General features: G+C 44.6%; 1 protein-coding gene across 2 annotated transcripts in view; it reads right to left on the reverse strand.

Annotated features, from left to right (window-relative positions):
* The window catches only part of SEMA4C (semaphorin 4C), a 118044-nt gene that overhangs the window by 69294 nt on the left and 34234 nt on the right, over positions 1–14516 (reverse strand). For both annotated transcript variants that reach the window (XM_058194213.1, XM_058194214.1), the window contains exon 2: positions 12572–12809. In XM_058194213.1, the coding sequence (XP_058050196.1) occupies positions 12572–12734 (163 nt within the window). In that variant the 5' untranslated portion in view covers positions 12735–12809. The remainder of the gene's footprint in view (positions 1–12571; positions 12810–14516) is intronic.

Raw genomic sequence — 14516 nt, forward strand, 5'->3', positions numbered from 1 at the left:
GCCTTCTCTGTGGGGGCTCCGACCCTGTGGAACGAACTTCCCCTCAGACTTCGACAACTACCTGACCTTAGGACCTTTCGCCGCGAACTTAAAACTTATTTATTTCGTATAATTTTACTTGAATTTGATGGGGTTTTTTAAAGTTTTGTAATTTTATGGGGGTGGATGTTATTTTAATATTTGGGCAAATTTAAATCAGTTTTTTAAGGGATGTTTTAACTATTGTGTTTATCTGTATTTTATCTGCCTGTTCACCGCCCTGAGTCCTTCGGGAGAAGGGCGGTATACAAATTAAAATATTCATTCATTCATTCATTCAAAACAGAGAAACAGAAAATGAAGGAATTAAAGCGCTTTAGAAATTATATAGAACTCTACAGAATTCATGTCGAATTCAGGCAGAGAGGCACCTGTCATATAACAATCCAGACTTAATCATCAGTTGAAAAGACACACACACAAAAAAAAGGCTAGATAGTGGACATTGTAGTACATGGAAAAAATCACAACATATAAAAACCTGCCAACAGGCATAGAATGACTATGGCAAAGTAAACATAGGATCCATAGCGACTGGAGTCTTGAGGGTAATCCCGAAACCTCTGGAGCACCACTTGAACCATCTTCCACATTGACAAAAATCCCCTTCAACCAGCTGAAAAAGACAGCTTTACCTGGAACAAATCACATCCTACCAGGGTACCTTTAGCGCTATCAAACAATATCACCTCCCTCACCCAGGTCCTTGAGCAGAACTCAATAAGTGGGTAAAAATGCCAAATCCAGTCTAAATATCTGGCTGACTGTGTGATGAACCATAATATTAACTTTTTAAAAATCAGAACTGATTGAATGTACAGGAAACAAAACATGAATATCAAAATAACGTAATAAAAAGTTGGAAATAGAACGCTGGCAAGGAGAAGCCTCACATGGTCAATTTTTACAAAGGATGGACAGGAAAGTGGATAAAGATAAAATCTGGCAGGACCTTAGCAAATCTGTGCATTGACAAAAATTTCCATCTGTCAACTATGAAAGGCCACATTGCTTGGATCCACACACAGATTACGCCAACACATTGAAAACATCACATCACAATATCACAGCGTAGATTCCGGGGAGGAACTTGCTGCGAACGAAGGCCAACACCAGCTAAAGAACTAGCGGTTGTGTTTTCACACTGTTGTGTATTAAAAAAAAACACCCTTCCCATTTCAGAGTTTTGCTGTCTAAAAGGAGAATGATTATGAGCAGGGGTGAAATGTACCGGTTCTGTGGGCGTGGCTTGATGGGGAGGTAATGTGACTGGGTGGGCGTGGCCGACTTCTTTTTTTTTTACTTTTAAAGGCACTTTTTCTACAACCTCTTCTGCTGAAAAATGCTTTTAAATGTAAAAAAAAATGCTTTTAAAAGCCTCTGATGATCAGGCAACTCAGCTGGGATCTCCAGAGGATCCTTTTAAAAGCTTTTTTTTAACAACCTCTTCAGCCGAAGAGGTTGTAGAAAAAAATGCTTTTAAAGGGTTCTGACGATCCCAGCTGAGCCACGCGATCATCAGAGGCTTTTTTCTTTTACTTTTAAAAGCATTTTTTCGGCCGAAGAAAAAATGCTTTTAAAAGTTAAAAAAAAACGCTCTCTGATGATCCCGCGGCTCAGCTGGGCATGGGGAGGGGGCAGGGATTTTTGCTACCGGTTGCTGAACCACCCGTTGCCATCGGTACCGGATTGGGCGATCCAGTCTGAACCGGGAGCATTTCACCCCCGATTATGAGCCATTATTATCAAAATCAACGGCATTTTCCATACATTTTGTTCAAGCCAACAGCAGAGATCCTTGCTATGGGATGCTTACAGCTTAAAACTGAGAGCAATGAGGAAAGGAGAACAACAGATCAAAAAGGAACAAAAGAGAAGAATGAGCAAATGCAATTATGCCCAAGCTTCATTCCACTTTGGGAAAACTGGGTGAGCCTCTTTGGGACGTCCACAAAAGTTTCTGGAGGCTTGGTACTGATGGAAAGTGGTTAAGGCTTGGAAGACTCTGTCCTTTATGGTTTTGAAGGCTGGGCACCAGAGGTGGTATCCAACTGGTTCGGAGCAGTTCTGGAGAACGGGTAGCAGAAATTTTGAATAGTTCAGAGAACCGGCAAATATTAGCTGTGACTGGTCCTGCCCCTGACTGCCCCGCCCCTTCCAGGAGTCCCCATGCACCCCATTTTGGCTCCTGGGAAGCCTAGCCTGTAAGGCTGGGGCACCCAATCAATATATTCGCAGCCTCCCAGCTGATTGGTGTGGTCAGTCTATTGCAGCCTCCCAGCTGATCGGCTGGGTCTTCTTTTGTTGCCCTGCACAGGAGAATGGACCTGGAAAGCAGGTTAGTGGGGTGGGGAGGGACTGGGGATTTTGCAGTATCCTTTCCCCAGGAGTGGGGAGGGAATGGGGATTTTGCAGTATCCTTCCCCTGCCACGCCCACCAAGCCACGCCCACAGAACCAATAGTAAAAAAATTTGAATCCCAGCACTCTTGGGCACAGATTTCTCTTGACGTAAAATCTACTTTAGGAATTACTCTATACCTGAATTCACGTAACACCTTGCCGGATATTTACCTTCAACCCAGGTTGACAAGAAGCATGGGCAGGTTAAAGCTAAACAAATAAACCATGTTTTGGCTCAACTCGGTAGCTTCTTTCACGTTAACAGATTCAGACAACCGTCGAGTCCCGTCCCCAAACTAGCAAAATCCATTTTCAGCCTAATCGAATCCACTGTGTGAATTGATCTCACAGGTTTCAGTCAACTGCCCACTCCAGGGAATACTGGAACAGGAAAAAATATCCTAGGGAAATTGTTTTCATGAAGCTTTCCAACCTTTGGAGCTCATGCAAAGCTTTCAACCTCAGCTAAACCTTTGCACGTGGCGTGATTTACTGCTGAAAAGTCAAAGGAAAATCAGTATAAACTGAGATTTAGTTGGGTTTAACAAAGTTGGAAATGTTTACTTTCCACCCCCCTACCCCTACCCCCACCCCCACCCCGCCCAAAAAAGCAAGCAGGGGATCTTGAATACCTGGCATGTTCCAATGATGAAATCCAAATTTTTTTACTACCGGTTCTGTGGGTGTGGCTTGGTGGGTGTGGTGTGGCTTGGTGGGCATAGCAGGGGAAAGATACTGCAAAATCTCCATTCCCACCCCACTCCAAGGGAAGAATACTGCAAAATTCCCATTCCCTCCTTACTCCTGGGGCCAGCCAGAGGTGGTATTTGCCGGTTCTCCGAACTGGTCAAAATTTCCGCTACCGGTTCCCCAGAACCTGTCAGAACCTGCTGGATTTCACCCCTGATCTGTTCTATCCAAAAATGTCATTTTATCATCGCCCTATCGATGGTAGCCCTGAGTCACTGGCGAGACGAAAACAATCACAACTCTCAGGACATGGCACTAAAATCTGAATTATTGCGTCTTGTTTCCCCAAGTCACTGGCTTTTCGAAATTAGCGTTTCCTTTTCCAGCTGCTCCTGTCCTCCTTCCACAGCCTCCTGTCTCTCTTCTTTGCATGTAATTAACAGTGACTCCCAATTTAATTAACAGCTTCTAGGGAGCCCCAGCTAAACCCGCATCTAAAGTGCCATCAGACCACAGCTCTGGTCTGCTTTCCATTTATCTTCCCCCTCCCTTGTCGACAGTTGCCAGCAGGGGTGACTTTTTGAAAAGGAAGCAGGTCAAGCTAACGTCACAGACACTCAAGCTGGGCCAGGTTTGTGGCTCCACTGCTAAGGATGTGCAAGAGCAAGCCATTCCAGAATGAAGGCTATGGTGGGTGGGTTGAGCTTGCCTGCCAACGAGGGTCTCTTCCCCAGATCTGAGAATGGGATGACCAGGAGAAGTATCCGGAGGTCAAAATTCTTCACGTAATCAAGGTTTTCAAAAATTGACCAAATTACCATTTGACTGAGATGGAATAAGGACTCGTGCCTTGAGCAGAGGTGTTGTGACCTAGAGCCAAGTAGTTATTACCAGGCACAATCAGTCCTAAACAAACATATTTTATTAGAACAGCTGAGAATTACTTCACTCTTCACTAAATACCACAATTCACTTCCTATTATGCTACAGAGCCCCTGATTATGACCTTGATCATGCGAGTAAACTAACTACTTTACTAACATGGGCAGCCTCATGCCCACATCCCATTATTTTTCTTGGTGACCTCAATTTATCTCTTATTAATTGGACCCTAAATGAGTGCTCTACTGAATCAATACATACGACTCTGTATAATGCCGTCATTACTTTAGGATTTGATCAGTTGGTATCTAACTACACTAGATTCAACAACTGCCTCGATCTAATCTTCTGCAACAGTTTAAACACAATTTATAACCTTCATATCAAAGAACTTTTTTTCCAACAGTGACCATTGCATGATTGACTTTGTCTAAATTTACATCCATACAAAGAATCTCATAATAGGACTTCTAAATACAACTTTAAAAAAGCAAATTACAATCTCATAGCTGCCAACCTTTCATTTCTACATTGGCAAATCCTATTCAATGACTGCAACACTACAGATGACTATTATAACTCTTTTCTACTCGAAGTTCAAAGAGTCATTAATCTATATGTACCATTAGTAACATCCAAAGCCAAAAAGAACAAATTACCCATATCAATAAAGAAACTCCAATTAAAAAAAAAATCCCTTTGGCAGAAAAATAAAACTAGCTATGTAGCTAACTTCAAAAACCGATACAAATCCATATGCCGCCAAATAAAAACAGAATGTATCAATTACCACTGCAAACAGGAGGAAGAGTTCACACGAAATCCAATCGTGCCTTCTATAATTTCGTAAACACCAAACTTGAAGACTCAAAAGCCATTCCACCTCTAAAAGGGCTGAATGGTGAAGATTGTAATGGTGATGCCGTTAAAGCTAATCTCTTCAGCACTTTTTTCAGTTCAGTCTTTGTTAACAGCAATGGCATCGCCCCCTCATTTCCTAGTCGTACCTCATCCAACTGCAATGATCTAATCCACATTGATTTTACTGAAGATACTGTCATAAGGGCACTACACAAACTAAAGCCATTAGTCCTGATGGAATATGTGCCTTCTTTCTTAAAAAGCTTTCCTCCGCCATAGCTGAACCTCTAAGCACCATCTATGAAGTATCTTTTAGAATGAGCTCCTTGCCTGACATATGGTTATTAGCAACAGTCATACCTATCTTCAAAAAAGGTGATCCCGGCCTTGGTGAGAATTATAGACCAATCTCTCTTTGTTGTGTCACCTGTAAAGTCATCAAAAACCAATCTATCACCCTCCACTTACCTACAAATAACCTACTCTCTGATAAACAATTTGGTTCATGAAAATTTTATCATGTAATCTACAACTCATACCACTGCAAAAACATCTGGACCTCTCAACTCAACCAGGGCAAAGCAATAGATGCAATTTACATAGACTTCTGTAAAGCCTTTGATTCAGTAGTGCACGACAAAGTACTTCTGAAACTAAAATCCTATGGCATTTCTAGACCCCTGCATAATTGAATAGCGGCGTTCCTGTCAAACAGGCAACAAGTGGTCGAAACTGGCAGCACCCTATCAAATCCACATAAGCACATCAGCCTGCCTACCGTCCCTGTCCTACTGTCCCCATTTATATGTAATCATTCTATATGTCTATGTGGAGAAGGGACTCACTGGAGAAGAGCCTAATGCTGGGAAAGATTGAGGGCAAAAGAAGGATGGGATGACAGAGAACGAGGTGGCTGGATGGAGTCACTGAAGCAGTCAGTGTGAACTTAAATGGACTCCAGAGGATGGTAGAGGATAGGAAGGCCTGGAGGAACCTTGTCCATGGGGTCGTGATGGGTCGGACATGACTTTGCAATTAATAACAACAATTCTGTGTGTTTATGGCTATGTTTTGCCTATTTATATCCTTTTATTTATGCCAATTTTTTTCATGTGTCCATGTCTACGTCTATACTGTTACTTGTTTCCTTCTACTTGTTGACAAATAAATAAATAAAATAATGAATAAATAAACATTTTAAGATAAGCTCTTGTCTCTCAACCGTTTCCACTAAGCTAGCTCATCTCAACAGCTTATGGTCATCATATTGTGCAAACCCAACATAACTCAAGGATGAGGGGAAGCATGTTGTATGAATGCATTCAACGGAAGGGGAGGGAAGCTTTGTATCGGCTCTGGCTTGGTGGGTCACACCCCTGGGATGAAACGTCTATGATACATATAAAATGGTGGAGCTTCGATTTCCAGGTGACCATCATGACTTTCTTGACTATATTTTATGGACACTCCCTTCTCCCCACCCCCCCACCAAGAATCACCTCTTCTCAAAATCACCAGTTGTCAGAGATTGACTGGTGGTGTGGTTAGAACCACAGGTTAAGATTGCTTTCTTAACACCCCCTTTTATTTTTCATACTGACCCAGTTGTTTTTTTTTCTCCCTCCCAAGCAAGCATAGGAGTTGAGTAGAGGAATGGAAACTTTGGTCTCACCAGAAATCAGAATAGATTTCTTCCAGAAATGGGGTCAAAGGCTGCAGGATGCTCTTTGGCTACAGGTTGACCGCCCCTGGTTGAGGATATAGGGCAGGGATGTCAAACTCAAGGCACGGGGGCCAGATCTGGCCCGCAGGATGCTTAGATTTGGCCCATGGAGCCACTCTGGAAACAGCAAAGGACCGACCCGCAGTGCTTCTGCCAGCAAAAATGGGCTCCCTGGCGAAAAGTCCCTAGGGAGATAGGGCGGTATAAAAGTATGAATAAATAAATAATAAAATGGGCTCCCTGCCACGGCCTCCTGCAACCTTCTGGAGGATGAATGAACTCCATTTTTCCTGGCACAAGGTTGCAGGAGGCCATGGCAGCCGAAAACAGAGCTCAGGGGGGCCCGTTTTCACTGGCAGAGCTCTCGATCCGCCACAGGCGCCCACAATATGAGTGACGTCGAGGCGGCCACGCCCACCCTGGCCACACCCTCCCTGGCCACGCCCACTCCCAGCCAAGGTCAAACACAACCCTGAGGCGGCCCTCAATGAAATCGAGTTTGACACCGTTGGTGTAGGGGCAGCAGAAATTCAGCGTTCCTCTGGCAAAGGGTTGGAAACAAGCCGCAAATGCCGTGACTTACACCCATATCGTGCTGGAACACACCTGTTAATGTAAATTATGAGCTTGGCAGGGAATGTTTCTGGCTTTCTGTTCTCAAAAGCTGACAACTGGCCAGGAGGATAACATTCTGGTTGAACAGGCTGGGTAGAAACACCAGGCACGTCCTCGTCGTGGCTTCCCTCTCCTCCTCCTCCTCTTCCTCCCTCATGCCAAGAAAGTGGCAGACTCATGCACCTTACAAAGAGACTGGAAAATGGCCCAGCACCAGCCACCCAGGGAGCCCAACCTAGCATCCTCTTCTGTTTTACGGTTCTTTTCCTTCTTCTCGGTCAATAAATAAAGATCTCTAGCGGGTTCCTACTTGAGGCTCAACGATCTGGAGCTACCATGTAATCTTCTCCTGCCACCTGCCAACCTCCATGCTCCAGTCTCCTTTCTTAAAACTTCATTACTTCAAAAAGCATTCGCCAAGGCCTGCCGGCACTCTGCAAAGCTAATTCCACCCTGAAGCATCGTCACTTTTTGGTTTCTGGGCATACCTCTGGATCTTGTCCGAAACGAAGGCAGGCATTATTTAAAAAAATGAAGGCCGACGAGATTCAGCCGTTGAAAAGGGGTTTGGTTATAACGATGCTCATCCAGCCAGGACAAAACACACACACACACACACACAAATAAACTGGGATGGGAAAAGGTAATCTGAAAGTCCACCATTTTGTTTTCATGGTAGAAATGTTTTGTGACTGTATACGCCCATCATGGCAGCCGTAGCATGTTTTTGGAACGTAAAACATAGAATCCTAGGGCTGGAAGGCACCTAAGAGGACTTCTAGTCCAACCCTCTGCTCAAGACAGGAGACCTTATACCCGTGATGGCGAACCTATGGCACGCGAACCTATGGCACAGAGCCCTCTCTATGGGCACGGCAGCTGTCACCCGAGCCCAGCTTCACTGTCTCCTCCTGCCAGCCAGCTGGTCTTTGGGTGGGGCGCGGTGGGGGGGGACACACATGCACACATGCGTAGGGAGGGCGCATGTATGGGGGGGGTGCAGGTTGGTGCAGGCGGCTTTCCAGGCCCAAAATGGGGCATGTGGGAGGGGCAGGGCGCATGCACGAGGGGGCGCTTGCATTGCATTTTGGGGGGTTTGCATTTGCACGCACCCACCCTTTGGGTACTCGGCACCAAAAAGGTTAACCCATCACTCCCTTATACCATCCTGACCAGTGGTGGGATTCAAGTAATTTAACAACCGGTTCTCTGCCCTAATAATTTCTCCCAGCAACCAGTTTGCTAAACTGCTCAGAAAGTTAACAACCGGTTCTCCCGAAGTGGTGCGAACTGGCTGAATCCCACCACTGATCCTTACCGCTCACATCCTGGACATAAACTGTTTCAACTCCTACCCTCAAAACGACGCTACAGAGCACTGCACACCAGAACAACTAGACACAAAAACGGTTTTTTCCCGAATGCCATCACTCTGCTAAACAACTCATTCCCACAACACTGTCAAATTAACTACTAAGACTGTATTACTATTCTTCTTCTCATCCTTACTAGTACCTATCTCTTCCCACTTATTACTATAACCACGTCGCTTGTACATTTACAACTTAGATTGTTTTTATTGTTTCCTAGTATGATTTGATTGCTTATTAGTATCCTATGACTATCACTAAGCGTTGTGTCTTATGATTCTTGACGAATATATTTTATTTTTTTTCTTTATGTACACTGAGAGCATATGCACCAAAGACAAATTCCTTGTGTGTCCAATCACACTTGGCCAATAAAGAATTCTATTCTATTCTATTCTAAATGGCTGCCCAATAATTTTTCGAAAACTTCCAGTAATGGAACACCCACAACTTGGAAAAGAAGCTATTCCATTAATTAATCATTCTCACTGGCTGAAAATTTCTCCTCCTTTCCAGGTTGGATCTTACTTTCATACTTCATCTGTTACTTCTTGTCTTGCCTTCAGGTGCTTTGGACAATAACCCCGTCTTCTCCATGATACACCCTCAAATATTGGAAGACTGCTGTCATGTCACCCCTAATCCTTCTTTTCAATAAAATAGGCATATCTACTTGCATCATATACGATTTTTGCCTCCAGACCCCATAATCTAACAGATTATCAGAGTTGGAAGGGACCTTGTAGGTCATCTAGTCCAACCCCCTGCTCAAGCAGGAGACCCTACACCATTCCTGACAGATGGCAGTCCAGTCTCTTCTTGAAAGCTTCCAGGGATGAAGCTCCCACAACTTCTGAAGGCAACTTCTGTTCCATGGATTGATTGTTCTCGCTATCAGGAAATTTCTCCTTATTTTTAGGTTGAATCTCTCCCTGTTCAGTTTCCATCCGTTATTCCTTGTCTGGCCTTCAGATGCTTTGGAGAATAGTTTGACCCCCTTCCTCTCTGTGGCAGCCACTCAAATATTGGAAGACTCCTATCCTGTCTCACCTGGTCCTTCTCTTCACTGGACTAACCATGCCCAGTTCTTGCAAGCATTAATCATATGTTTTAGCCTCCAGTCCCCTCATCATCCTGGTTGCTCTTCTCTGCACTCTTTCTAGAGTCTCCACATCTTTTTGTTGTGTCATGATGACCAGAACTGGATGTATTATTCCAAGTGTGACCTCAATGGTGCAGTATAAAGCATTATTATCACTTCTAGTGATCTTAATGCTATCCCTCTGTGGATGCAACCTAGGATTGCAATGGCTTTTTTGGCAGCTGAACTCTGAAGAGATTAGAGAAGAGGAAACCATGGCCAACGGATCAATTAAGGCTCCACCCAAGCCTAGATTTAATGATTAGAAGGACAAATTTCCAAGTAAAAAAATAAAAATGCAAAGCCTGATAGTTAAGATCTATCTCAACCCTTCAGAGATGCTGTCTTGCTTTTGTTTTTCAAAGAATAGAGAAAGTCCTCAACGTACGACGACAGCCGAGGCCAAAATTTCTCTTGCTGAGACATTGGTTCTGTGAATTTTGCCCCGTTCTACGACCGGTCTTGCCACCGTTAAGTGAATCACCACATATGTTAAATTAGCAGCATGGTTGTTGAGTGAACCTGGCTTCCCATGGACTTTGCTTGTGAGAAGGTCACAAAAGGGGATCACGCAACAACCCCCACACACCCCCGGGACGCTGCAACCCATCGTAAAGATGAGCCAGTTGCCAAGGGGATGCCTCAACGGTCGTTAAGTGTGGAAAAACGGTCGTAAGTCACTTTTTAAGGCTTTCGTAACTTTGGACGGTCACTGAATGAACTGTTGTAACTCAAGGTCTACCTGTACCAACATTCCGGCTTCTTTACAAGAGAACTGCACAGGTACAGTATAGATGGCACCTGGCTCAGTAGCAGTAACTGTGAGAGGACAATCATTGAAGTATGTGCCAGCCGTGTGCAGCAGCCGCTAAAGAAGCCAACACAGTTCTGGGCTGCATAAACAGAGGGATAGTGAAGTGTTAATATCACTTTATTAAGGCCTTGGTAAGGCCACATTTGGAATACGGCATCCAATTTTGGTTGCCACGATGTAAAAAAAGATGTGGAGACTCTAGCAAGAGTGCAGAGAAGAGCAACAAAGAGGATTAGGGGACTGGAGGCTAAAACATATGAAGAACGATTGCAGGAACTGGGTATGTCTAGTTTAATGAAAAGAAGGACTAGGGGAGACATGATAGCAGTCTTCCAATATCTCAGGGGCTGCCACAAAGAAGAGGGAGTCGGGCTGTTCTCCAAAGCACCTGAGGGCAGGACAAGAAGCAATGGGTGGAAACTAATCAAGAAGGGAAGCCTTCTAGAACTAAGGAGAAATTTCCTGACAGTGAGAACAATGAATCAGTGGAATAACTTGCCTCCAGAAGTTGTGGATGCTCCAACGCTGGAATTTTTTAAGAGATTGGATAATCATTTGTCTGAAGTAGTGTAGGGTTCCCTGGCTAAGCAGGGGGCTGGACTAGAAGACCTCCAAGGCCCCTTCCAAGTCTGTTATCCTACCTTACCCTATTCATGTGAACTGAGCTGAGGTTGCTAGGGGTTCAATGGCAGTCCTTGAACTTGCCACCTGATGTTCTTCTTTCCTTTACCAAGCCCCTAAATGATTGTTTTCCTCTTCTTCTTGTGCTGTTTTGCCTTTTATCTATGTCTTGAGCTCCTCTTTAATAAAAAAAAAACAACCACTGAGCATTCTTAAAGAAAACTTCCAAGGACAATATAATGCACCGGGGTTACTAATATGACACTAATACCAGCAGTTCCAGTTCTGTCTTCTCTGAAAACTGATGCAAGCTAGGAAGGAGGGAGAAATTAAGGTCAGGGAGCCACAGGGGAAAAATTAAACTGTTAACCCAAAGCAGTAGAATTGCTTGTCTTGCTGTTCTTATTGATGGGTGGAGCTTCCTACTCACTTCAAAAGCTTGAATGGGACGCTTCAAAAGCTGGAATATCGTGCTTATGTAAGGTCTAAAAAAAAAAAAGCAGACTACAGAAACCATTTGCACCACTCAGGTGACCCTGAAGAGACAGATAAACCTCCAAGTGACCTCAACGGCTCTCTAAAAGAATGCAAATGACCAGCTGTCTGCAAGGAGCATAAATCTTTCCATTCCCCACTGTCCTGTCAGAGCTGAAGAAGCTTCTTGGATGAGAAGCAAAACGTCTTCCAAGAAGAACAAGAAAGTCCAGTTGCCTCCTGAAAAAAACACCTTTGGGACAACCATGACCTGGATGACTGAGAATCTCTACAGACTTTTAGCTATATAATTTGGGATGAACGCCCTTCGAATGGTAGGAGTAGGAATGGATTTCCAGAGGAAATCCAGAGAATATAAATTTATATTCCAGAGAATATAAATTTGCTATTTATATTCTGTGTTTTAATATGGCTGTAAACCGCCCTGAGTCCTTCGGGAGAAGGGCGGTATAGAAATTAAATTATAAATAAATAAAAAAAAATAAAAAAAATGGCAGACTACAGGAACCCTTTGGACCACTCAGGTGACCCTGAGGAGACAGATAAAACCTCCAGGTAGCCTCAACGACCCTCTAAAACAGGGCTCCCCAACCTTGGTCCCTTTAAGACTTGTGGACTTCAACTCCCAGAATTCCTCAGCCAGCTGGCTGAGGAACTCTGGGAGTTAAAGTCCACAAGTCTTAAAAGTGGCCAAGATTGGAGACCTCTGCTCTAAAAGGATGCGAACGACCAGCCGTCTACAAGGAATATAAATCCTCCCATTCCCCTCTATCCTGCCAGAGCTGAGCTCTATCCCCTCTATCCTGCCAAGCAAAATGTCTTCAAAAGAAAAGAAAAAAAAACCAAGAAAGTCCAGTTGACCTGGGTTGACTGAGAATCTCTACAGATTTTGAGTCTCTGGGAAGAAACGCTACTCACCGTGGTAGGGCACTGTTTTCCTGGGCACCAGGTTCCACCAGTTGCTGACCGCAGACGCCTCCGTGCCAAGAACCAGCGACGTTAAGAGAAACGCGCTCAGGGCCACCTGAGGAACCATTCTGCTGGGGAAGGAAGATTCCCACCGAAGTCCGAGAAGAACCATCTATGCCGAACGGCGGCTCCTCCTGCTGCTGTTGCTGTTACAATCCTGGTGTCCTTTTTTCCTCGGTGAGTTTGCCTGGCAAGGGGGAAAAGGCGAGGGGGTTAGTTGGCTAAGGTTACAGTGGCATCAACCACGTGTGCCCAGAGCCCCAACGGGAAGGACCAGGAAGGAAGGTGAAAGGGAAAGGAGGGCAAGTGGGGAAAGGGGAAACCACGAAGGAGTTTCCATTTCGGGTACCAGTCTTCTACTCGGAGGCTCAAGAGGGCCCTGGTGATTCAGCCAATGAGCAACAGGAAGTGGAAATTTGAGAATCCCTGCTTCTCCCCCCTTCCTCCACTCCATCCCCCTCTCCCTTGCTAGCCGAAATGTTTCTGTTTCCCCAGATTTCACAATCTGGCCTTCCTGTGTATCTCTACTTAAGGAAAATGCCCTTTTGACATGTCCCAGAGAGAGGCTGGCCTGGATGGAAGAGTCCCTGACATGTAAGTGGATATCTAACAGATGGACAGCGTTGGAAGGGACCTTGCAGGTCATCTAATCCAACCCTCTGCCCAAGCAGGAGACCAGGAGTGAAATCCTAGCAGGTTCTGACAGGTTCGGGAGAACCGGTAGCAGAGATTTTGAGTAGTTTGGAGAACTGGCAAGTAGTTTGGAGAACTGGCTGGCCCCAGAGTGGGGTAGGAATGGGAATAGAATGGGAATAGAATAGAATAACAACTCTGTTATTCTATTCTATTCTATTCTATTCTATTTTATTCTATTCTATTCTATTCTCGGTTGGATGTCTCTTTGATAAGCTTCCATACATTATTTCTTCTTTCCTCGGGTGCTTTGGAGACTAAATCGACTCCCTCTTTTCTGTGACAGCCCCTCAAATATTGGAAGACTGCTATCATGGAAGACCCCTAGTCCTTCATCATGAGAGAGAGAAGAACCAAGCCAAGAAGCAACCTAGAATTAAGGAGGAACTTCCTGACAGTGAGAACGATTAACCAGTGGAACAGAAGTTGGGGCTGCTTCATCACTGGAAGTTTTTAAGAAGAGACTGGACAGTCACCTGGCTGACAAGGTATAGGGTCTCCTGCTTGAGTAGAGGGTTGGACTAGAAGACCTCCAAGGTCCCTTCCAGCTCTATTCTGATTGATTAAACGGGACATACCTAGTTTTCTCAACCATTCATCGTAGGGTTTAACCTCCAGAGATCTTATCATCCCAGCAGGGTTAGAAATAATTAGTTTCTCCTGGTTTATTCCAACCATCCAAAACTCACTGTGTGAACTGATGCCTACTGAGTCATTAGGCCAGGGGTCGGCAACCTTAAACACTCAAAAGAGCCATTTGGACCAGTTTCCCACAGAAAAGAAAACACAAAGAAGCCACAAAACCCTTCCCTTGCCTGACTATTTCTTGAGCGGCCACAAAACTAGCATAGGTAGTTGAATTAAGCGTTCTGTTTTCTTCTGAAACTTTTATTTTCTTGGATTTATCCATGGTTGGCTTATTGGGGGTTGAAAAGCTCAATAAATTGCGTGCTGGTGGGTGTCGCACATTGGCAGCTGTGACGCATATTTTGAGGGACAGGGAGCCGCAGCAGAGGGGTAAAAGAGCCACATGCGGCTCCAGAGCCGCAGGTTGCTGATCCCTGCATTAAGATTGAAGTCAAGCTATCTTTTCTTAGGAATTGTTGAAAGTCAATAGCCAGCAAAAGAGATTGGTGAGATAGATTGCTCCATTCTCTTCCCCCCAAAATGTTGGTTCCTCTCCCCCACACAAAAAATGTGA

Source organism: Ahaetulla prasina, chromosome 9 (genome assembly GCF_028640845.1).
Source record: "Ahaetulla prasina isolate Xishuangbanna chromosome 9, ASM2864084v1, whole genome shotgun sequence".
NCBI lineage: Eukaryota > Metazoa > Chordata > Lepidosauria > Squamata > Colubridae > Ahaetulla > Ahaetulla prasina.